General features: G+C 45.8%; 1 protein-coding gene across 5 annotated transcripts; it reads right to left on the reverse strand.

Annotated features, from left to right (window-relative positions):
* Positions 1-177: 177 nt before the first annotated feature.
* On the reverse strand, positions 178-18,660 carry SLC25A44 (solute carrier family 25 member 44). Of its 5 annotated transcripts, XM_082664903.1 has the most exons (6): positions 18,533-18,660; positions 16,949-17,135; positions 13,806-13,886; positions 12,565-13,202; positions 6,312-6,439; positions 178-2,793 (listed from the first exon to the last, which is right to left on the reverse strand). In XM_082664903.1, exons 3-6 carry the CDS (start codon positions 13,859-13,861, stop codon positions 2,602-2,604), a joined length of 1,014 nt encoding a protein of 337 aa, XP_082521029.1. In that variant the 5' UTR covers positions 13,862-13,886; positions 16,949-17,135; positions 18,533-18,660; the 3' UTR covers positions 178-2,601. The 5 variants fall into 5 exon arrangements, with proteins under 5 accessions (XP_082521029.1, XP_082521030.1, XP_082521031.1 ...); XM_082664904.1 differs by lacking the exon at positions 16,949-17,135; XM_082664906.1 differs by lacking the exons at positions 178-2,793; positions 6,312-6,439 and adding an exon at positions 6,650-6,950.
* Positions 18,661-25,999: the final 7,339 nt, after the last annotated feature.

Genomic DNA, 25,999 nt, shown 5'->3' on the forward strand with positions numbered 1-25,999 from the left:
CCCCGATTGGCCACTCCCGGCACTGCGCGCCTCCGATTGGAAGCAGCGAATGTCTATCACCGAGCAAACACCGGGGAAACTGCCGAGGCGGAGGGTTACACACGTATTAATACAAGAACGATACACTTACGTAACATACTTTCTCGGCAAGCGGGCAAAATAAGCGCAAAGCTCAAGGACTCAATAAAAACGTTTAATTACACTTCGGAGACTTCATACAGTGCAACAGTGAATGTTCGCTGTTAATATTCACGAGTCCATTTTATCAAATGTTAACTGCATCTGCACTTTATTCCCCTGTCCTTAAATACTCCCATCAGGTTTCCCGTCTTGCCCAGTCCCCTGAAAGTTTCTTCCAATTTTGGCTACAGACCAATGTATCAAAAATTCCAATTGGTCCCGATCCATGGTCCTGGGAAAATGGAAGCCCACTATCCCACCCCCACCAAGGCATTTTAACCAAACCCAATCCCAGTCCCTAAAATATTAGATGGGAAAGTAGGGGCCAGGGGTCCCTTTTAGTAAATGCCCATCGTCCTTTAAAACTGTGTGTGTGACAGAGAGACAGACAGGAAACAGGTGAAAGGCTGAAATACTGTACAATAAAATAAAACAGAAGAAAGAGTCTGGAGGAGTCTGGGATGGAAACAACCTAAGACATGAGAAGCAGGAGACTACCTCCTGTCCCTGATACTTTACCCACTTTGCAATGGTGGGGAAGGACTGAAGACAAGACTGTAGGGAGGGGAAGGTGTGGAGCTGAGAAAACCAACCTCCAAAGGTCTCACTAGGATGAGTTTAAAGAGAAAGGAGGGACCCCTGGCTTCTATTATGTTGGTGGTTCTTAGGGTAAAGGAGTGACTGAGAGGCAGGAAGATTCATGATCTGTGGGCCCAACCCTTTGGATGACCATTTGTGAATAGAAATTGGAGGACTCCTGACAAAGCGCAAGAAGGGACAGTCAAAAATAAAAATAAGTGAAAGAGAAAATAACCCTCAAAGATAGAGCCCAAGATGGGCAGTGGTGGTGGTGAAGGTAGAGAATTCAGATTCTGATCTTGCCTGGGGGATAGAATGTGGGGCAGCCATAAGAAATATCAAGGCTTCAGGTAGCTAGCACCTTTCAAATTGGCACCATGGCTTCTCCCAGGGGGTGGGACCAATAAGAAAGTTTGAAGGGTCATCCAAGCCAGATGTCTCAAGTAAAAGTGCAGGGTTTGATATGCCTTCTTGTCATTCCATTTACTGCACCTCTCCTCACCTGCAACACAAGCTTGGTAGAGGAGGTGTGTGTTGTGGGGGAAGGATGAGGCAGGGAAGGAGCACTCATCATCTAGCTCCTGAGAGCTTCAACAGATCATCTCGGCAGTATCAGGCTGGTAAATGCAGTGGTCCTGGTATTGGGTGAGTTCCTGACCCGCCCTTTACCCGCCTCCAAGCATCCCTCCAGAGGGTACCATGACCGGGATGACTCCTCAGATCGGAGACAAGAAAAACACAAACAGTTCCACATCTCAGAGATGAGACAACATCTGTTTCTGTGAGTCCCAAGTGATTGGGGTATATATGTGTGTCATGACTGCCTGGGGCTGAGAACCTCCACTGCCCTCTCCTAGGTTTGGCTCAGCTGGTCGAGGGAGATGCACTAGGGCACACATATACTCCTGTCACTTTCCAAACCAACTACTCTCTAAACCAGACTTTTCAGGGTAGTGTTCCAAGTCCAGTGTGTCCCAGACAGTCTGATCTATTTAGAGCTGTGCCCACCACTGTAGTCATCTGGGCCAGGAGGAAAAAAACAGCTTATATATCCTGAGGCTGCTGGGACTGAAGGGACTGGGAGGGATAGATAACTGGGATTGAGGGAAAAGCTACATGATATTTTTCCACCTGTCTGAGGAAGGGGTGGGCTCTGACTGCAGGATTGGTGCTTTAGCAGGACTAAGACAGTAGCCTGGTTCACAGAAAAATACACACACAAAATAAAGTATCAACATTTCTCCCCAACCTAATAACTCTCCAAACAGAGGATGAGTGCTCTGGAGAACCAGAGGTTTTTGCTGCTCCCACTCCCTGTGCAAAAGTGCCTGGCACCTTGCCCCCAGTGGCAGGGAAAAGCAGAGTAGTCTGGTGGGCAGCTCAGTCCCAAAATAAAAATAAGCAAGCCTAAGAGATGAAGCAGGAAAGGGCTGATGGCAACTGCTTGGAATCTGGGCTGAAAGCCCAAGAGGAAGAACCAGTGGTAGTAAGCAAGTTCTATGTGCAGCTTTTCTCAGGATCTCAGGGACACAGATGGAGGGGGAAGGCAGAGAAGGGTTGGCAGGGGATGGATGGAGTGGGATTGGCAGGGAGAGTGGATTTCCTTAGGGCAGGACAGTACCTGTACTGAATGAGTGAGCCGAGTTTGGCAAGAAAATTTAAAAATGAGAGCAGGGGATCCAGGCGTGGAGCCTCTTCAGCAAGAGCAGTTCAAAGTCTCTGTCCCTGATCCAGGGCCGGACTCGGTATCTGGTGGGGCACCTGAAGAGGGTGCTACCCTCTCCTCTCTGCCCCTGACTCAGAGTAGTGTGGGAAACAGCAGGCTTCTCTCCCCATCACTCGTTACCAGTGTCTTGAGTCCACCAGCTCAGGTCGGAGGCTGAGTTTCTTGAGGCTCTCGTAGCCCACCACAATGACAATGGTTGAGGGCGTGGCTGAGATGATTCTGGCGGAGAGGCCTTTCATGAGGCCCCAAGGCCCCTCTTCTGCCATCAGCTGTCGGAAGGTCAGGATGATGGAGTTCTTGCCCTCAACCTGGAAAAGTCAACGCATTGGAGGACGACGGTCTGCAGTCAAAGCCCCTCTACCCAATCTCCCTCTGCCTTAGGCTAAAGTGGAAAGAATTAGACTTGGGAGTCAGAGGGCTGGACTCTGCTTCTGCGGGACAGTTCAGCACAGTGACTGAGTATGGGCTCTGGTGCCAGACTGCCTGGTATGAATTCTGCTCCACAATTTACTAACAGCATAATCTCAGGTACTTTACTTAACACTTTGCACCCCAGTTTCCTCAAATATAAAATAGTAATGATAATACCTACCCTGTGTGGTTGTTCTACGAAGTAAACAAAAGAATACTTGTAAATGCTGAGAACAGTGCCTGGCAGACAGTAAGTATTCAATAAATGGTAGTTATAATTCATATCATTAGATAAACTACATAGTGATGAGTCTTTGGACCAAGTGCTTCTCTCTGGTCTCAGGGAGGCTGGATTAAATCACCTCTAAGGGCCTCTGCAGCTCTGTTATGGGCCAGGGTTCTTGGCCTTCCCGAAGCAATAGAAATCGACTAGAGGCCAGACAAGAAATTCAGGCAAGGCTTTACTGGGGCCCTTGCTGCACAAGAGGGGAGCAAGAACAAACAAGAGCTTCCTTTGCTTGCTCACTCCCCAAAGGGAGGTAAGCTTGTTTCTTATATGGGGTGAGGGTAGGGGTGTGTCCAGGAGTCCGGCCAGAGGGGTGGCTTAGGTATTTCGCCGCCCCTTAGGTGGTGGTGTGTGCAGGGAGCATGCACAGTACCCTGCTTTTGCTCCCGGCACTTCAAAAGTGGCAGTTGGGTTTTTTGGTTTCTTTGTATGTTTTGGGTCCAGAATTTGCCCCAACTGGGCATGCACACAGTTGTTTTTAGTCCCATATAGTTTCTTTATATTCCGTTGCTCAAGGAGAGGTGTGTCCATGTGCAAGCCCTGCAGCACTGCAGCAAAGGGGCCCAGGTCCCAGCCTGTCTCAGCTCTCTCTACCAGTGATTTTGATTCTGATCATCTCAATCCCTCTGAAGCCCCATGGCTAGAGTCCTCCCCCTCCAACCCTGTCATCTCCCACACACCCTGTGACCTGTCTTCCCTATCATACTGGAATCTTTTCTCTCTTTTTTCTTAATAGTCTTGCCCTCTTCTTCCCCCCCACCCCCATACCTGCCACCAAATTACACTTTTAGAGATTACCCCCTTCAGACCTTCAGCCAATGCAGGACAGACACACTCCTTGTTATACTTCCCTCTATTCACAAGGTGGTCCCATCTCTGACTAAGAACGTCTCCCCATTCCTCTTTGCCTCCTTTAGCGCCCTCCTCCACATTCCCCCTTTCCCTTCTTCCTCTGACCACCTGTGCTCCCCTAATCCTCCACTTATCCACAGCCACGTCAAGGGCTTTTTTAGCTATGGCCCTGGTCCTCATATGTGCTGTCTCTTCCAGCCTGGGAACTCCTCAAAGTAAGGACCTGTCCTTTTCCTTGAATCTCCTCATGGAACATCCAGAACAAGGCTCAGGAGAGAATAAGGATGGAACCTATACACTTTATTATTTGCAAACCAATCAGATGCCACTCATTTTCAAATGTGTGGGTCGTGGAGGGGGCGCATACTTTCCTAGGGACCAATACACAGCTGACCCTCGAACAACACGGGTTTGAGCTGCATGGGTCCACTTATATGCAGTATGTTTTTTTCCAGCAGTAACAAGTAACACTACAGTACTAATAAAAATTTTTTAAATAAATAAATAAAATAAATATAATAACCGGGAAGACTTTACCATTGCTATTTAACCTTTATGGATTGCATATCTCTCTAAACATGTCAAGATATATTCCTGTTTCTCTAAAGTACACACTTGGTTAATTTAAGAATTCCATGCTTACGCTAACATTAAATTTAAAGAGATTATTTTACTTCTCTGGAAATAAATCAAAATTGTACATAGGGGGCTTCCCTGGTGGCGCAGTGGTTGAGAGTCCGCCTGCCGATGCAGGGGACACGGGTTCGTGCCCCGGTCCGGAAAGATCCCACACACCACGGAGCGGCTAGGCCCGTGAGCCATGGCCACTGACCCTGCGCGTCTGGAGCCTGTGCTCCACAACGGGAGAGGCCACAACAGTGAGAGGCCCGCGTACCACAAAAAAAAAAAAAATTGTACATACGTAGCAGAGTTACTACATAAAAAATTGAATTTAAAATTGAACTGCCTGCTTATATTACCCACAATGTGTTTAAATATCTTTGACTATAATCTATACCAAAATGATTTAAGTAAAAATTCATTTTTATTTATACTTAAAAAAACCCAAAACACTACAGTACTATGCGATCTGTGGATGGCGAACCACAGATTCAGAGGGCCAAGTTATACTCAAATTTTCAACTATGCGGAGTGTCAGTGCTCCTAAACTCCATGTTGTTCAAGAGTCAACTGTACCTAGATTTACCAGCCACCTCCATCCCAACATCCTGGTATCAGGGAAGCTGACTTCACCTCCATCTGCTAAGGTTATTTTCCTTCCCTCTCCTCACTGTAACTCAATGACCACACTCTCCTGGACAGCTGTCCTGTTAAGTTACCCAAATCAGATATTAAAATTCCCCCATTCTCTCCACCTAAAGTTTTTTAAAAAATATTTATTTATTTATTTTATGATTATTTATTTATTTTCTTTTATTATTATTTATTTTTAAATTTTATTATTATTTATTTTTTTATCTTGGCTGCACTGGGTCTTAGTTGCAGCATGTGGGCTTCTCAGTTGTGGCATGCGGGCTTCTTAGTTGCAGCATGCATGCGGGATCTAATTCCCTGACCAAGAATTGAACCCAGGCCCCTGGCATTGGAAACGCGGAGTCTTACCCACTGGACCCCAGGGAAGTCCCTCCACCTAAAGCTTTATATAGCAAAACCTACCATGTGTATATTATACATTATCATTCAGATTCTATTTCCTTGGACTCGGGGCTGTGAAATTGTCATTAAGCTGACTAAAGACAGGGACTATAACTTCTGGACAACACCACCCAGGGCTTTGTCTGTGTTTGTGCTGAGTCCACACAGAACAATCTGTGAAACGTGTTCAAGGACAGTCATTTTCACTGTAGAGAGCACATAGCCAAGTGGAGAAGCTAGACAGACTTACGAAATTAACTAAAATCATATTTCTAATAACCACAAAGCTACAAGGTAAGGAAAAGGTGGTTGATAGGCTATGCTATTATGATGAAAGCCTAGAAGAAAGCAGTAAGAATTCCTAGATGCATGGGCAAGGAAAGGAGTAGAGGCATGCAAGGTAGCAGACAGGATGACAGAAACATTCTAGGTGATTCAAAGTGCTCAGCTGGTTTCTGTAGATGGTAAGCATAACCACAAGGAAGAGGCTTGGATGACCAGGAGAAGGCTGGCTAGACTAGAGGGCCATGACACAACGAGGTCAGGAAATATTGGAGGGCCTCAAGATCACACTTCTAATGGTTTATCTGGGAGGAGGGTAGGGGAGAAGACTGGTCTTACCTGTACTCGGGTTCGGATGACATCCATGGGATTGGTGAGGATGGAAGCAGTGGCTGCAGCCAGAGGCCCCGAGATGGCTTGAAAGACGATGTGAGGGCACTCCTTAGGGCAGAGGGACGAGAGCTGCTCTGGAATCAAGGGAAAGATAATGCCTCAAGACATGAGGTTCCACTCCACACGGCCCCAAACCTTTTCTACCAGTTGGCCCAACGATGACAAACCCTCCATCCTTAGCCACCTTAGACCCTATAACTCCCATCTTTGCTTCCATCTAAACCAACAACAAAAAAATTTTTTAAATAAATTTATTTATTTATTTTTGGCTGCACTGGGTCTTCGTTGCTGCACGCAGGCCTTCTCTAGTTGTGGCGAGTGGGGGCTACTCTTCGTTGCAGTGTGCGGGCTTATCATTGCGGTGGCTTCTCGTTGCGGAGCACGGGCTCTAGGCATGCAGGCTTCAGTAATTGTGGCACGTGGGCTCAGTAGTTGTGGCTCGCGGGCTCTAGAACGCAGGCTCAGTAGTTGTGATGCACGGGCTTAGTTGCTCTGCAGCATGTGGGATCTTCCTGGACCAGGGCTCGAACCGGTGTGCCCTGCATTGGCAGGCGGATTCTTAACCACTGCGCCACCAGGGAAGCCCTGAACCAACAAAAATTTTTAAATCTCAGGCCCCTTCCAGAAGTCATTTTGCATAGGACAAAAATTCCTCTGGAGAAGGGGATTTCAAAACCTCTTTGCTTGCTGACTCCTTTCAGAAATCACTCCTGATGTAAAACTCTTATGCTTATGCTCTACTTTTCACAACTCACTGGCTAGAAAAGCACACACCACATATTTTCTTATACGTGCACTGGATAACTGGTAAGATACATTAAAAATTGGTAACACTAATTGTCTTTAAGGAAGGAAGCTGGGTGACTGTGGTAGGTGAGGAGTGTTTTCACTGCATACCCTTTCTTACCTTTTGAATTTTGAACCATATGAATGTTTTAAAAAATAAAAACAATTACAATTAAAAGAGAAAATCATATCCTACAGTGAGAACTTTTCTTCAGCCTATATCAAGAAAGGAAAATTGGATTTCCCTGGTGGCGCAGTGGTTAAGAATCCACCTGCCAATACAAGGGACATGGGTTCGAGCCCTGGACAGGGAAGATCCCACACGCGGTAGAGCAAATAAGCCCGTGCGCCACAACTACTGAGTCTGAGCTCTAGAGTCTGCAAACCACAACTACTGAGCCTGAGTGCCACAACTCTGCTGAAGCCCACGCGCCTAAAGCCTGTGCTCCGCAACAAGGGAAGCCACCGCAATGAGAAGCCGGCGCACCACAAGGAAGAGTAGCCCCTGCTCGCCCCAAATAGAGAAAGCCCGCGCGCAGCAACAAAGACCCAACACAGCCGAAAATAAATAAATTAATTAATTAAAAAAAAAAGAAAGGAAAATTCATTTTTCAAAATGCTGATGAAGAAGATGTAATAATACCCAGATCCACCCAATCCCAGTGTCACTAGGAAGTTCACCTGCAATTGAATTATTTTGCTTTTCCCTCTCTGGAGGTGAGAGACAAGAGTTCGTTCATTTATTCAACAAAGATTTATTGAGTGATTACCACGAGCCAGTCACTTTGGGTTCTAAAGATACAACAGTGAATAAAATAGCCTCAAATCCCTGTCCTTATGAAACTTACATTCTAGTGGGGGAAAACAGACAATAAATAAATAAAGAGCAAAATATACAACTATGTCAGACATGTTGTGTGCTAATTATAGAAAAAAATAGAGCAGGAAAAGGAGATAAGGAATGCCAAGGGCAGAAAGGGTAGAAGGTGAAGTCTAAGCAAAGCCCTAAAGGATAGTATAAGCCTTATAGATCTGTGGCGAGAACTTTCCAAGCAGAGGTAACATCCTATGCAAAGGCCCTGAGGCATGAGCATGCCTGAGGTCTTTGGCACCAAGGCCAGTATGCCTGCAGCCGAATGAATGAGGGAAAGAACAGTAGATGAAGTCTAAGAGGTAGGGCCCTGAAGCCATTGCATGGACTTTGGCTCTTACTCTGAGTGAGACTGGATGTAAAATAGATTTATCATCTCCAAGGTTCCCTCTCAGTTTTCTCTGTACAATTCAGTCACCATAATACCTTTAAGAATTTCTTCTTGCGGGGAGGAGCAATATAGGGGTAGGGGATTAAGAGGAACAAACAAGGGCTTCCCTGGTGGCGCAGTGGTTGAGAGTTCGCCTGCCGATGCAGGGAACATGGGTTCGTGCCCTGGTCCGGGAAGATCCCACATGCCGCGGAGCGGCTGGGCCTGTGAGCCATGGCTGCTAAGCCTGCGGGTCCGGAACCTGTGCTCCGCAACGGGAGAGGCCACAACAGTAAGAGGCCCGCATACCTCAAAAAAAAAAAAAAAGAAGTACAAACAAGCTACAAGGATATATACTATACAACACAGGGAATATAGCAAATATTTTGTAATAACTATAAATGGAGTATAACGTTTAAAAATTGTGAATCACTATATTGTACACCTGTAATTTATAAACTATTATACATCAACTATACTTCAATTTAAAAATATATATATATATATTTTTTTTCTTATGCTCCTAGTTTTGGTAATTTACCGCCAGGCAACTAAAGATTAGGAAACAAGTAGGATGGTGGAGGTTGGCAGGACAGAAGCGAGGGCTTCCAAGTCCGAAGGCATGACAGAATTCCTTAAGCCTTACCAGAACCACCTCTCCCCTGGATTTCTAATCACTTTCTTCCCCAGGGTCAGCATACAGAAAGAAACAAAGTGAACTGGTGGCTCTGCCTCAAGGGTGTCTTGTTGCTCCTGAGAAGAAAACATTTCACAACCACTGGAAGGCAGCATCTGGAAAACAAGGTGCTACAAAAGAAAACAGGGCTTCCCTGGTGGCGCAGTGGTTAAAAATCCACCTACCAGTGCAGGGGACACGGGTTCAAGCCCTGGTCTGGGAAGATCCCACACGCCACGGAGCAACTAAGCCTGTGCGCCACAACTACTAAGCCTGCGCTCTAGAGCCCATGAGCCACAACTACTGAGCCCACGCGCCTAGAGCCTGTGCTCCACAACCAGAGAAGCCAATGCAATGAGAAGCCCACACACCACAAGAGTAGCCCCCACTCGCCGCAACCAGAGAAAAGCCTGCACGCAGCAATGAAGACCCAACACAGGCAAAATAAATAAATAAATAAAATTTAAAAATAAATCAATTAAAAAAAAGAAAACAGGAAGAGCCCTCTTTCCAACTGGGTAAAGAAGTCTTCTTGGGACTTCCCTGGTGGCACAGTGGTTAAGAATCCACCTGCCAATGCAGGGATAGGGGTTCAATCCCCGGTCTGGGAAGATCCCACATGTCACAGAGCAACGAAGCCCGTGCGCCACAGCTACTGAGCCTGTGCTCTAGTGTCTGCGAGCCACAACTACTGAAGCCTGTGTGCCACAACTACTGAAGCCTGCGCACCTAGAGCCCATGCTCCACAACATGATAAGCCACCGCAATGACAAGCCCACACACTGCAACGAAGAGTAGCCCCCTCTCACCACAACTAGAGAAAGCCCGCACGTAGCAACAAAGACCCAACACAGCCAAAAATTTACAAATTAATTAATTAATTAATTTTTTTTTAAAAAAAGAAGTCTTCTTTGCAAAGATGGCATGTACGCTGAGGCTTGAAGCATGAGAAGGACCCAGACACACAAACAACAGGGGAAAGTCTATTCCAGGCAGAAAGAACAGTATCTGCAAAGGCCTTGAGGTGAGAACAGAGATTGGTGTGTCTCAGGAACTGAGAGAAGGGCAGTGAGAATGGACCAGAGTGAGTAAGGGCAGAGGAGCACAAGATGGGGCTGGAGAAGCAGACAGGGACCAGATCACATAGACCTGTATTGACCGTGAGAAGCATTAGATTTTATTGTAAATACCCATAAGGCAGCATTGGTAGATTTTAAGCAAAATGGAGTGACAAAAACCAGTCTACTCTCTCAACAAATATTTACTGAGCACTTACAATTCACCAGGCCCTGAGACACACAGTGTCACAGAGTGTGGTACACAGTGGGTATTCAGTAAATGTTAGTTTCCACCTCCTTCCAAGAAACTTTCCAGTCAATTATATCAAAATAAAGCTGGGGGAAAAAAGTATTAAGAAAAAAGAAGAACCTGTGCAAATAATAGAAGAGATAGGCACATACAAATAACATCAAGGCAAATGTTCTAACTGCCTTAAGAAAGACTGAAGCAATGTCATGGGAGTTGGAAGGAGGGAAAGATCATTTCTGAGTTGAGAGATACATGGAGAGCATGGGAGAGGAGGCAATGAGTCATGATTTCACCAGGGTAAGTGGACCTGGAAGGCATCTAGCAGAGGGATATGAATACAGCAGAGGTGGGAGAGATGATGCACGGTGGAGGAACGGTGTGTGAACTGGCCTGGCTGCAGCATAGACTATACATAGGGAAACAGCAAGATGTTTCACTGAAAAGGGAAGGTGAAGCCAGGCTGAAGAGTTTGGATTTTATTGAGTAAGCAGTGGGAGCCACTGAACATCACAACCAGAGTTTAAAGTTAATCCATTAGGGAGACTTCTCTGGTGGCACAGTGGTTAAGAATACACCTGCCAAGGCAGGGGACACGGGTTCAAGCCCTGGTCCGGTAAGATCCCACATGCCGTGGAGCAACTTAAGCCCGTGCGCCACAACTACTAAGCCTGTGTTATAGAGCCCACGAGCCACAACTACTGAAGCCCTCGCGCCTAGAGCCCGTGCCCTGAAACAAGAGAAGCCACCACAATGAGAAGCCCGCGCACCGCAATGAAGAATAGCCCCCGCTCACCACAGCAAGAGAAAGCCCACGCGGAGCAACGAAGACCCAAAGCAGCCAAAAATAAATAAATTAATAAAATTTTAAAAATAAATAAATAAAGGTAATCCATTAGGGACTTGTGTGTAGATAGGAAGGAAGAGACTTGGAACAGCTAGAAGGCTGATGCAATGGTCCAAGAGGGTAGGTACAGAGAATGGTTTTCAGGAAAGGCAGTGGGAATGGACAGAAAGTTGGACAAGACATTCCAGGGTCACTAGGACTAGATGTGGGGACAAGGACAAGGGGCCAAGCACTATGCCCAAGGCCTCAGTTTCAGTGATTTGGAGAATAACATGGCCACTGACACATGAAAGTAAGTCAGAAGAGAAAGCCAGCTTGGGATGAAAAATGGTTAATTGAAACAAATTTCAGATGTAAGTGCATGCCTCCAGGTCAAAAGGTCCAACAGCCAGGATGTCTGTCCAGAGCTCTGGACACGTAAGTTTGGGAACAGAAATAGAAATTTTGGACATATTAGAAAAGGACAACTCTAATTGTAAATGAAATCAAATGAGGAGAGAGGGGTGAGGACAGACTCCAGAGAAAATGCTCATGTTTCCTTGGAAGGTTCTCTAACATTAAGATTGCCAGCATCCATTCCCAAAGAATCTGATACAAAGGGTCGAGGTGGAGTCCATGTATCTGAATTTTACCAAATACTCCAGATGAAAGACTGTGTTAAACAGAAGAAGAGACAGAGCTACCACAAAAAAAAAAAAAAGTACAATTAGAAAAATAGGAGAGGGACTTCCCTGGTGGTCCAGTGGTAAAGAATCCACCTTACAATGCAGGGGACACAGGTTCGATCCCTGGTCAGGGAACTAAGATCCCACATGCCACGGGGCAATGAAAAGCCCACACACCGCAGTAAAGAGTAGCCCCCGCTTGCCGCAACTAGAGAAAGCCCGTGCGCAGCAACGAAGACCCAACGCAGCCAAAAATAAATAAATAAAATAGTTTTTTTTTAAAAAGAAAAAAATGTAAAAAAAAAAAATAGTAAGGAAAGGCATCCAACTCAAAAGCTATTACCCATTGCTCCATTGCTTTCATCTTTAAATCCTATGGATTTTGTCCCTCCCCACCTTATGATTCTCTGCCAATATTCCACTAAACTTAGTTGATCCTGATTCATCGAGAACGTCCTACAGTCATATACTTTACTTGTCTGATTCCCTCCACTATAATATTAGCTCCTTGAAGGGAAGAACCATGTCTTACTCATCTCTGAATCCTCCTGGATTCAAATGTTTGCTGTATGAATGGTCCAGTCTCCCATTAAATCACTCATTCCAACATGCACAGAGCAAAAGCATCTCTGTCTATTAGTGACCATCCTCCACCCCCACCCTCCTGGTCCCTGCTTACCTGCATAAAAGTGGTAGAAGGGCCACCAGACAGCACTGTTTGGGATGTAAGTAAGCAGCGAAGCCACATAGCCCCGGTAGAAGCCACGAAGTCCATCAGCCCGCAGGATCTGCCTGATGATGTCCTTGGTTTGGCCAAAGGCAACTACCCCTTGTCCCTTTGGATTCCCTCGCACTTGGAAGCGGCCCATTTTCTCACCCTTGCGCTGCATCATCAGGTGCTGGGAGACCACATCAATGGGCACTGTGATGCTCTGAGCCACGAGAGAGGCCGAGCCACCGGCCACCAGTGATTTGACTGTGTTGCTCTGGCTGTAGTCAGCTACAAACTTCCGGGTGAGCTCATAAGTAGTAACATAGCACTGGCCAGATATGAGGGTGAAGGTGTTGACCAGGAACCCCCGGTAGAGGCCAGTCACACCATCTGCCCGTAGGATCTTGATGAAGGCATCAAAGGTCCCATGGTAGAGGCTCTTGCCTTTCTGAACCTGCAAGCGAGTGCGGATGAGGGTGAATGGGTAGACACTGACACGGATCATCATCGTCATTGCCACACCAAACACGTAGAACTTCTTCTTGTCCAGGTGTTCCCACTCGATGATCTGGATGTTACGTTTGTCCTCCATTGTGTCTGGAGACCTGCGGATTTAAGCAGGGTGGAGGGAATGTGAAGGAGATCAGAATTTGCACTTTCCCCTCCTGGATGGGCTCTGAAACCCCATTCTCAGGCTTCAGCTCCTGGGGTACTCACTTCTCCAAAGTTTAGACTTCACCCAGTCTGGCTCTGCCAACCCCTGCCTGATTCTTCCTTCATGGATCGGGATAGTGCCCTCTTCTCTCTCCTTTACCAGTCTGTCCCAATTCAGGACCCCTCTTCTGAAAATTGTTTCTCACCTCAGTGACTCCCGTGGGCCCACTCCCACCTCAGCTCCCTACCCCCAGCTTATCAGATCAGCTATTCTGGTCTCTCTGCCTCTGCCCAGGCCCTGGTGTCACGGCCCATTCTCCTTTTCCTTCTCTAGCTCACCCAGACAGCTCAGGATGCTGTGGGCAAACCAACCACCTGGCCTTTAAGTGGGCTAATGGGATGTCACTAAGTGACATTCTGGAGGTTCCTAAAGGCTAAAGGGAAGTGCTCCATTTCTGACACTCCTGGGCCTACTGAGGAGCCATGGCCTTTGGCCTTGGGCCTTTGAGCCTCAGCAGGGTGCCTCTTTTACCACCATTTACCAGCTGACTCACCTCACTTTATTTCTGGTTTCCTGTGCTGGCCCCTCTGAGCTCCTCCTGATCCACATTCACTACACTTACACCTTCTCCAGTCTGCATTAGAAGAAAGTGCAAGGAAGAAGACAAGTGGGGCTTTCACTCCACAGGAACCCCCCCACACCTCCCTTCCTTCTAATGAAAGGAGTTAGAAATTTAGGAACAAGCCAAAGGTCAGAGTCCTCTTTGGTTATTAGATAACTCACTCTAGAGAAAGAAGAGAACCACCTGAGAGCTAAGCAGTTTCCCTGAAGAGTCTTAACTACAGGGTAGAGAACGTGCTTGGCCTCTTTCATCCCCAAGCATATAAATAATAACCTCAGCCCCTTGGTAGCGAAGGGAGATTCAAGTGACAGAAAAGATATAGAGACTCTGCCTTTGAGAAACTCAGTCTCTTCAAGGGGACACAGTATCCCTCTGGGGAACGGATATAAGACACAGAGATAAAGAAACCAGGGCAAATTAATGTACATGTGGCCCTCATGTTAAGTGTATCCACTGACTAAAGTTTCAAACAAAACTAATAAGGTTACAACTGTAATAACTGTATAAAATCAGGAGCTTTCAACTTAAGGAATGTCAAATGAGGGGCTTCCCTGGTGTCGCAGTGGTTAAGAATCTGCCTGCCAATGCAGGAGACATGGGTTTGAGCTCTGGTCCAGGAAGATCCCACATGCCACAGAGCAGCTAAGCCTGTGTGCCACAACTACCAAGCCTGTGCACCACAACTACTGAGCACGCATGCCGCAACTACTGAAGCCCGCGCGCCTAGAGCCTGTGCTCTACAACAAGAGAAGCCACCACAATGAGAAGCCCGTGCACCACAATGAAGTGTAGCCCCCCGCTCGCCGCAACTAGAGAAAGCCCGCATGCAGCAACGAAGACCCAACATAGCCAAAAATAAATAAAATAAATTAACTTAATTTTTAAAAAAAAAAGAAAGAAAGAATCCGCCTGCCAATGCAGGGGACCTGGGTTCAAGCCCTGGTCCGGGAAGATCCCACATGCCACAGAGTAACTAAGCCCGTGCGCCACAACTACTGAGCCTGTGCTCTAGAAACCTTGAGCCACAACTACTGAAGCCCGTGTGCCACAACTACTGAAGCCCATGTGCCTAGAGCCTGTGCTCTGCAACAAGAGAAGCCACCACAATGAGAAGCCCGCGCACCGCAACAAAGAGTAGCCCCCACTCTCAGCAAGTAGAGAAAACCGGCGTGCAGCAGTGAAGACCCAATGCAGCCAAAAATTAAATAAATGAATAAATAATTAAAAAAAAAAAGAAATGTCAAATGAGAGGACATCATATATTGGACATACACATAGTGACAATGTAATGTGCTCCTGTGTAGGATACTGGACATTTTCAGCCAGAAGGGGAAAGTGAGAAGTTAAAGTCCAGGAAGCAGGAAATCAGGGCCTCCCTAAGCTCTGAGAGAAATCCTTAAGGGATGGGAAAGGAGGTGGCCACATCAAAAGGACAACTCTAGAGAGGTGAAGTGTTCTACACAGGCAGTCCCAGCACCAAAGCCTTGACAAATCTCATGTCAAGTGTATAACCAGAGTTCATCCTCAACCACCTTCCCCAACCAAAGGTCCCAACCAGCCTAAGTAGCTTCTTGGTTTACCATATAAGTCAGTGGGGAAGCAAGGTTAGCTTTTTGGAATTTCCTGAGCTGGACTGCATCACTTTCATTAAAGTATAAGATACCTGCAGTGCAAACTGAGTACATGTGAGCTGAGGGAAAACCTCAGCTTCAAGGTGAGGCATGGGTGAGGCACATGTAACCAAGACAGGCTTCCTGGAGGAGGACAAAGCAGCTTGAATGGAGGAATACATGTGGACAGTGAAAGGGAGAAAACAATGGCTTGAAACAACTGGGTTGACCAGAACAGAGAATCTAGGCCATGGGAAATGAGCTAGAGATGGGGTTCTAGGAGGAGAACCCCTGGAACACTGATGTGCCACTTGCTGTGGGCAAAAGTGGCCCTTCCTCCAGCCTCAGCCCAGGACACCCATCAAGTCCAGTGTGGCAAACTTCTCCTTTAAGGTCCTTCAAGAGAAGGGGATCACTGTATCACTGACAAACAGGGTGTTTGGCATCCAGGGTCCCAAGGTTATGTGTCCATTTCCACTGAGAGAGGAGGAGAAGAGAGAGAGACACCTAGACACCTATTACCTCAAGTAATCCTTACAACTTAACCTCTACACAGTTAAGACACTTCTGCTGAGGAAACTGAGGTACAACAAATAGGTTAAAAGGAACAAGCCCAAGGTCATACAGCTGGTTAGCGGAGGCAGGATATGAGCCAAGTTTGCTCCTCTACTCCATCATGCCCTCTACTCCATGGGAGTTGAGGAGTTCCAGCACAAATCACTCTGTTCAGTATAAAGCCAGGTCATTCCCACCCTTGGGAGGCAGAATTAATGCCCTCATGACTGCCAGTCACCCAAGGGTTAAGCATAAGCTCCCGGCAGCAGATGCCCAGGGATTTCTCTCCGCTTTGTTCCACTGAAACCAAGAGCTGCCTCTGCTTTCCCAGCGTGCTTGTGGAGTGACTGAGCTGAGTGGCTGGGCAGGCCTGTTGTCATCACAGGACAAATACGGCAGGGCTCAAGCAAGGACTCCTGCCCAGCTCATGGATACTGTGTGCTGAGCAGGGCAGAGAGCCAGAGCCACGAAGGACTCTGTTCTAGGACCTGGTTTTCTGGGCACCGTCTCAACTTATCAAACTGAATGACAGAGTGCCAACAACTCCTGATGAGAAATTCTACAGCAGCACCCAGCGCCCCATTTCCCCACTTTCCTCCATCTCTCACATGTGCCAGTCTATTTTAAATTCCCAGAAAGAAGGGAGGACTCTCCACGGCCAAAGCAGGTAATTTCTATCATTACCATGGTGACAGAAGAAGCCACTAAAGGTCATGCCACAGAGGGCTGAGCCTCTACAGTTGAAGGGGAAGGCACTGCACCCACCCCCTCTATCCCTTTGAAAGGTGGGTTGCTCCTAAAAGTTGGGATCTCAACCTGATCCTTGTTATTTAACCTCCAAACTTCCCGTTGAAATATCAAAACCAGTTCCTTGTGTTTCACCCTCTGGAAAATCCTCCATGCAGATACCTGTATGCTCACTTCCTTCAGCCTTCCTTTCTTCCAATTCAATCAGCCCAGCTTCTTTATGGCTCTTTCCCAGATCCTTATTTGTGTTCATGGCTCCAATTCTGAATTTTCCCCCATCTTTTAACACAGCTTAGACACAAAGGTTAAAGTGCTTCATATGGAGACCCAACAGATGACCCAGGATGTCCTGAAATCATCAAATGAGATGTCAGAGGCAGAACCCCCACTGCTGAGCCCATCAGAGGAAAGGGACAAACTGGCCCAAGTAGGTATACCTCCTTCTCCACTTCCCCTCTCCCTGTACCAGAAAAACCAGACCAGACTGTTCACTAGGTTCTGAGATAAGATTCTGGTTCAGGACAAGGCAGTGTCACCTGGAATGTAAGGTCATTTGATGAAAAGAACACTAATAGTCAGGAGAGCCAAGTCTGAGTTCCACTTCCATTACCTACTAGTAGGATTGGAACCAAGTCACTTCTTTGAAATTCAGTTTCCTCATCTGTGAAATGGGGCTAGTAAAGCCTGCCATAGCTATGTCACTGTGGTGCAACTCACATGAGCTAATGTGTGAAAGCACTTTGTTAACAGCAAAGCACTTCTACCATTTCAGAAAGCTCTACTGGACAGTGCTGCTCTAAATCTTTGCTACTCAGACCAGCAGCATGGGCATAATCTGGGAGCTTGTTAGAAATACAAAATTTCAGGATGCTCCATAGGCCTGCTGAATAAGAACCAACACGTTCACAAGATCTCTGGGTGGTTAATACATATATCAGAGTTTGGAAAGTATTGCCTGAAATATTAAGGATTGTCAGTATTATAACAATAACAACTACTCTAGGAGTCCAGACCATTATGACTAGGTTAGGAGCCCTCTGACTCCATCCTGACTTGTCACCAGGACTGGGCTCAGTGATGACTTCTAGACTTATTCAAATCTTTTCAGTCAACAACCCCCCCCCCCAAGTCAAATAGCCACCTACAACTCCTGACAAGACATCCGTGGGGTTTGGTCCCCTCTTCTGTGCTGGAAACATCTTTGCTTCCTCCTTCTGTTCCTCTGTACTTCTTACTGCAACTGCATCAAGGCTTTGCATCCTGGGAGCTATCTACCACATGAATGTGAATATATTTACATGCTTGCCCACCTGTCCTAATGAACATGCATTTCCTTAGGGAAGTTCCCTGGCATGCCTCTAACCTCTCCCTTCAAGACAACCTCCCCTCTGGGGCATGAAGCGATTTCCATCCAGCCTTCCTTCGGTCTTCCATAGGTGCCCACGTGATCCCTCATGACAGACACCACATGACAGTCCTCTTCACCTACTCCACATGACACCCCCTTTAAGCTGCTTCTGTCCTGGCCCCCGAGATGCCTCTCGCCATGCTTCTTTCGCTGTCAGCGAAACTCATGCTCCTCCGACAGGAAAAGATGACTCGTTAGAGTCGCCCCTCATTCCCCAAACTGCGTGGCGGGCTCCCACTGAATTGCAGCCGGCCACTGCAGGCACCCGCTGCCTCCCTGACAGATCCAGGTCCTCGGAGACCTTAGTCCTCAGGCACCCCAAGCCGGTGGTTTCTTACTTTCTCACATCAGGGCGGTTCCGCCCCGTCTGAGGTGAACTCCAAGCGCGGATCTCTAGGCCGCAGCTCCCACTCTATCCTCTGTTTCGGGCGACTGATGACCTCCGGTCGCATCTTCCTCCATCTCGACCGGGCTCCCGGTACTGACGGAACCGGAAATTGGGACTTTGTCACTCCCGCCCCCTGCGGGGGGCGGGGATGAACGGTGTGCAACTCCACCAATGGCGTTCTGAGCCTTTAGCCTTTCGCCCCGCCCCCGCAGCAAGGGTGGAAGGTCCTGGGAACCATCTTGAATGCGGGCAGAGGCCACGCCTTCATTGGCTTCGACATGCCCTTAGCTCTACAGCGCATGCGTTGTCTTTCTAATTCTTGGAAATTTAAAGTCACCCGGCGCTTCTTGAAGATCTTGTTCTAAATGGGTCACCTTGTGTTTCCGATCTATTGGAATCCTTAAATTCAAATCTAATCTGTAAATTTTTGTGTAATTTTTCTCATCTACAGAGCCAAAACAGAGGCCAGTGTGCAGCAGGAAGGACTAAGTTTAGACAACCAATTTTAAGGTTTGGGAACTCAAAAAACTGCAGGAATAGGGAACATCCTGGAGGCGGAGTGGTCTCTTCCAGCTCTAAAACTATTTGCTTATGCATGGATTTAAAAGAAGAGGCAGAGCCTTTTAAATAAGGGACTGGGAGGCTGGGGGTGGAGATTCATTTCAAAATAGATATTTCTACAACTCAACAACAAAAAGACAAACAATCCAATTTTTTTAAATGGGCAAAGGACTTGAATAGATGTTTCTTCAAAAAAATGACCAAAAAGCACATGAAAAGATGTTCAATATCATTAGGGAAAAACAAATCAAAACCATGAGATCCCACTTCACACCCACGAGGATGGCTAAAATTCAAGCAAGCAAGCAAGCAAACAAGAACCTAGAAAGTAACAAGTGTTAGCAAGGATGTGGAAAAATTGGAACCCTCAGACATTGCTGGTGGGAATGTACAATGGTGCAGCTGCTGTGGGAACAGTTTGGTTGTTCCTCAATATGTTAAGCAAAATTACTATATGACCAAGCAGTTTTGCTCTGAATATATACCCAAAAGAGTTGAAAACAAGAGTTCAAACAAAAACTTGTACAGAAATGTTCACAGCAGCAGTCTTCTTCACGATAGGCAAAACGTAGAAACAAATGGTGGTATACCCATACAATGGGATATTACACAGTGAATTAAAAAAAAACAAAAAAAGGAATGAAATATGGATACATACTATGATGTGGATAAATTTTGAAACCATTATGCTAAGTGAAATAAGCCAAACACAACAGTCACATATCGTGTAATTCCATTTACATGAAATATGCAGAACAGACAAATCTATACAGACAAAAAGCAGGTAAGTGGATTAGTGGTTGCCAAGGACTGGGGGGAGGAAGAGTGGGGAGTGACTGCTTAATTAGTACAGAGTGTCCGTTTGGAGTGATGAAAGTGTTCTGGACCTAGATAGTGGTGGTGATTGTACAGCACTGTGAATGGCTAAATATCACTAATAGTAAATTTTATGTTATGTGATTTTACTGCAATTAAAGAATTTGATACCTCTAGGAAAGGTCCCTCCTGAACAACTGATTTGTACTGACAATTGCCTCAAAATATCTAATGGACATTTCAAGCTTAGTGTGAAAGTTAGTTTTATGTCAATCTGGCTAGGGCTATAGTAAGTAACTAGTTATTCACTAATAGGTGTTGCTGTGAAGGTATTTTGTAGGTGTGGTTAACATCCACAATCAGCTGACTTTAGGTAACGATTACCTTGATAATGTGGGTGGGCCTCATCCAGTTAGTTGAAAGGCCTTTGGAGCAACACTAAGGTTTCTCTGGGAAGAAATTCTGCATCAAGACCTCAGCATGGGGCTTCCCTGGTGGCGCAGTGGTTAAGAATCCGCCTGCCAATGCAGGAGACACGTGTTCGAGCCCTGGTCTGGGAACATCCCACATGCTGCAGAGCAACTAAGCCCGTGCGCCACAACTACTGAGCCTGCACTCTAGAGCCCATAAGCCTCAGCTACTGAGCCCACATGCCACAACTACTGAAGCCTGCGTGCCTAGAGCCCGTGCTCCGCAACAAGAGAAGCCACGACAATGAGAAGCCTGCGCACCGCAACGAAGAGTAGCCCCTGCTCACCACAACTAGAGAAAGCCCGCTTGCAGCAACAAAGACACAACACAGCCAATAAATTAATTAATTAATTAATTTTTAAAAAAAGACTTCAGCATGGCCAGGGTGGGGGGAGAGATAAATTAGGAGTTTGGGATTAACACTGCTATGTAGAAAATAGATAAACAACAAGGACCTACTGAATAGCACAGGGAACTATATTCAATTATCTTATAATAACCTACAATGGAAAAGAATCTGAAAAAGAATATATATATATATATGAATCACTTTGCTGTATGCCTGAAACTAACACAACATTGTAAATTAACTATACTTCAATTTTTAAATGGTAAAAAATAATAAATAGGGCTTCCCTGGTGGCGCAGTGGTTAAGAATCCGCCTGCCAGTGCAGGGGACACGGGTTTGAGCCCTAGCCTGAGAAAATCTCACATGCCGCGGAGCAACTAAGCCCGTGCGCCACAACTACTGAGTCTACGCTCTAGAGCCTCTGAGCCACAACTACTGAGCCCACGTGCCACAACTACTGAAGCCCGCACGCCTAGAACCCGTGCTCCATAGCGAGAGAAGCCACCACAATGAGAAGCCTGTGCGGTGTAACCAAGAGTAGCCCCCACTCGCCACAACTAGAGAAAACCCGAGCACAGCAAAGAAGATCCAATGAAGACAAAAATAAATAAATAAATAAATAAATAAATAAATAAATAAAGACGGCAGCATCAACGCCAATGTTCATAACAGCACTATTTACAATAGCCAAGACATGGAAGCAACCTAAATATCCATCAACAGAAGAATGGATAAAGAAGATGTGGTACATACATACAATGGAATACTACTCAGCCATGAAAAAATATACATTATATATATAAATAATATATATTATATATACATATATATATCCTAATGGTTCTGTTTCTCTTCTCTGAAGAATCCTGACTGATACTTAGCATGTCAGAAATGGAACTCTTGTTTGTCCCTGAAATCTGACCTACCTGCTCTCTTATTCATCTCAATTCATTGGCAACGCCATCCTTTTGGCTGCCCAGACTGAAAATCTTGGAGCCATACTTTTCTTTTTTATTTATTTTATTTATTAAAAAAAATTTTTAACCAATTTTTTAAGTTGAGGTATCATTAATTTACAATGTTGTGTTAGTTTCAGGTGTACAGCAAAGTGATTCAGATAACTATATATACATATATTCTTTTTCAGATTCTTTTCCATTATAGGTTGTTACAAGATATTGAGTATAGTTCCTGGAGCCATCCTTAAAGGTTCTCTTTTTCTTGTATATCACATGCAATCCATCATCAAATACCATTGGCTTTATCTTAAAAATATGTCCAAACTTACAGACTGGGAGAAAATATTTGAAAACGATGCAACCGACAAGGACTTACCTTCTAAAATATACAAACAGCTCACACAACTCAATAACAAAAAAACAAACAACCTGGACTTCCCTGGTGGTGCTGTGGTTAAGAATCCGCCTGCCAATGCAGGGGACATGGGTTCTATCCAGTCTGGGAACATCCCACATGCCATGGAGTAACTAAGCCCATGCACCACAGCTACTGAGCCTGTGCTCTACAGCCCGCGAGCCACAACTACTGAAGTCTGCGCACCTAGAGCCCGTGCTCTGCAACAAGAGAAGCCACCACAATGAGAAGCCCGCGCACTGCAACGAAGAGTAGCCCCCGCTTGCCGCAACTAGAGAAAGGCTACGTGTAGCAACGAAGACCCAATGTAGCCAAAAGTAATTAATTAATTAATTTAAAAAAATATCCAGTCAAAAATGGGCAGAAGACCTAAATAGACATTTCTACAAAAAAGACATACAGATGGCCAATAGGCATATGAAAAGATGCTCAACATCACTAATTACTAGAGAAATGCAAATCAAAACTACAGTGAGGTACCACCTCACACCATTCAGAATGGCTATCATTAAAAAGTCCACAAATAACAAATGCTGGAGAGGGTGTGGAGAAAAGGGAGCCCTGCTACACTGCTGGTGGGAATGTAAATTGGTGCATACACTATAGGAAACAGTATGGACGTTCCTCAAAAAACTAAAAATAAAGTTGACATATGATCCTGTAATCCTATTTCTGGGCATATATCTGGAGGAAACTATAATTCGAAAAGATACATTCACCCCAATGTTCATTGCACTATTTATAATTAGCCAACCTAAATGTCCATAGACAGATGAATGGATAAAGAAGTGGTACATATATACAATGGAATATTACTCAGCCATAAAAACGAACAAAATAATGCCATTTGCAGCAACATAGATGCAGCTAGAGATTATCATACTAAGTGAACTAAGGCAGACAGAGAAAGACAAATACCACATGATATTACTTATATGTGGAATCTAAAATATGTCACAAATGAATGTATCTACAAAAAAGAAACAGACTCACAGACATAGAGAACAGCCTTGTGGTTGCTGGGGAGTGGTGGGGAGAGGATGGAGTGGGAGTTTGGGATTAGTAGATGCAAACTATTGTATATAGAATGGATAAACAACAAGGTCCTACTGTATAGCACAGGGAACTATATTCAACATCTTGTGATAAACCATAATGGAAAAGACTATGAAAAAGAATGTATGTATATGTGTAACTGAATCACTTTGCTGTACAGTAGAAATTAACACATTGTAAATCAACTATACTTCAATTAAAAAAATTTTTTTAAATGTTCAGAGCTTGACCACTTCCCATCACCAACATACTAACACCCTAATCAGAGCCCCCATCATCTATCACCTGGATTATTCCAGTAGCTTCCTCACTGGTTTCTTTGCTTCCACCCTTGCTTCTGCTATGTACCAATCACAATAAAGCAGCCAGAGTGATACTTTTAAGCTTTAAGTCAGATCATGTCCCTCCTCTGTTCAAAATCCTCCAATGGCTCCCCCATTTATTCACAGTAAAAGCCAAAGTCTCTACAGTGGCCTACAGGGTCCTACAATCTTCCCCCATGCACACACAGCATCTTTCTCATTTCATCTCATTCCTGTCTCAAGGCCTTTGCATTGGCTGTTGGTCCTGCCTAGAAGCTCTTTCTGCAGGCATCCACGTAGCTCCTACTTTCACTTACTTCATTGTTTCATTGTTCAAACATCATCTTATCAATGATACCTACTCTGAATCCCCTATTTAAACTTGTAGACACTCCTTCCACTCTCAACCTTCTTTCTCCAACTCAAATTTTTTTCTCCATAGCACATCTCCATTTAAAGTACTCTATCAGGGGACTTCCCTGGTGGTCCAATGGTTAAGAATCCACCTTCCAATGCAGGGGACGTGGGTTCGATCCCTGGTCGGGGAACTAAGATCCCACATGCCGTGGGGCAACTAAGCCCACGTGCTGCAACTACTGAGCCAGCATGCCACAACTAGAGAGCCCGTGTGCTGCAATGAAGAGCCCACATGCCACCACAAAGATCCCACATGCTGCAACTAAGATCTGATGCAGCCAAATAAAGAAATATTTAAAAAAAATAAAATAAAGTACCCTATCAGAAGTTCCCTGGTGGCCTAGTGGTTAGGATTCTGGGCTTTCACAGCTGTGGCCCATTTGGGGAAGATCCTGCAAGCCGCACAGCCAAAAAAACAAAAAAAAGTTGTTTATAAAGTACCCTATTTATTTTACTTATTTATCACTCTCCTACACTAGAATGTAGGCTCCGTGATGGCAAGAATAGTGTCTGTTTTTTTCACTGATCTGCCCTCAGCACCCAACAGTGCCTGTCACATAGTAGGTGTTCAGTAAATATTTGTTGAATAAATGAATGGATTTCAGCACTGAGAGAGTGTTTACCATATGTCAGGCTCACAGAAACACAATGAAGAAACAGCACTGTATGAAAACGGTTATACTGAAGTGTGCATAGGTCACTAACTCTGCATGGGAGGGTAGAGAAGAACACATAGATAAGATGCTGTTCTAGAAGGGAGACACAGCATACCCAAAGAACCTCACTGTTGGTTCCTCTACACAGAATGTCTATTCATCTCTGTGTCTCCAAGGCCTGGAATAGTGCTAGGCACTCAATAAATCTTTCCAGAAAGCTGTATAGAGGGGCTCAGGATTTACAAGTAGTGCCTAGATGTGGATGGAGGAGCTGGAGGCAAGCCATGCCATACCAAGGGGTTTTCATTTTTTTAATTCTAGATTTAATGAAAAGCCATTTAGAGTTTTAGGCAGGTTTTTTTCCTTTCTTTTTTTTTTTTTTTTTTTTGGCTGTACGCGGGCCTCTCACCGCTATGGCCTCTCCTGCCGCGGAGCACAGGCTCCGGACGCGCAGGCCCAGTGGCCATGGCTCATGGGCCCAGCCGCTCCGCGGAATGTGGGATCCTCCCAGACCGGGGCACGAACCCGTGTCCCCTGCATCGGCAGGTGGACTCTCAACCACTGCGCCACCAGGGAAACCCTTTTTTTTTTTTAAAGTAAACTACCCTTTATCAGAGAGTGGAATGCAGGATGGGAGCAGGAGAAGGTGGCAGAGGCTGGTCAGGGGTCAGCTCTGGCCGTCATGGTCAGTGATCTGGGCCTGTGGGAATGGAGAGGTGCTGAGGAATTCCAGGGAGAGAGAGGAGGAAGGGGGGACGAGACTGGTGGCCCACTAAATGTGGAGGGGTGAGAGAGAAGAGGTCCCAGGCTTCTCCATCGCAGTGAGGTTAACTAGCTGGGGAACAAGGGAGGGCAAGTAGGTTTGAAAGGGTTGATAAATTCAGCTGGGGACACGTTGCATCAGAGATGTTTGTGGCGTATCCAGGTGGCTGTAACCAGTAGCTAGAGGGGGAGACAGGAAGCCTGAGCTTGCAGTACTCTGTCCCCCACGATAGCTCTTCCCCACCCCACCCTGGGCTCTGACTGTTGCTAGTCTGTCCCTACTGCCAGATTGTGAGGGTAGGAAGCAGGTCTGATTCAGGTTTCTCCCCAGCTGTCTAGGCCAGATTCTTTTTTATTTTTGGTCGGGGCGGGGGTGGGCATGCTGCGCTGGCAAGCAGGATCTTAGTTCCCTGACCAGGGATCAAACCTGAGCCCCGTGCAGTGGAAGCACTGGACTGCCGGGGAAGTCCCTAGGCCAGATTCTGAACCATAGCAAGTACTTTGTGCATGTTTGCTGAATGAATAAATGGGCATCCTTGGTTGAGAGGTGAGAGTGGAAGCAATAAGCACAGAAGATATTGTCCAAGGGGAATTTTCAAGGGAAATAAGAAAAGAGAAGTGCTTAAAAGACCTGAGGAGCAGTGGTTAGAGA

This window comes from Grampus griseus (assembly GCF_964374135.1).
Source record: "Grampus griseus genome assembly, chromosome: 1".
NCBI classification, from domain to species: domain Eukaryota; kingdom Metazoa; phylum Chordata; class Mammalia; order Artiodactyla; family Delphinidae; genus Grampus; species Grampus griseus.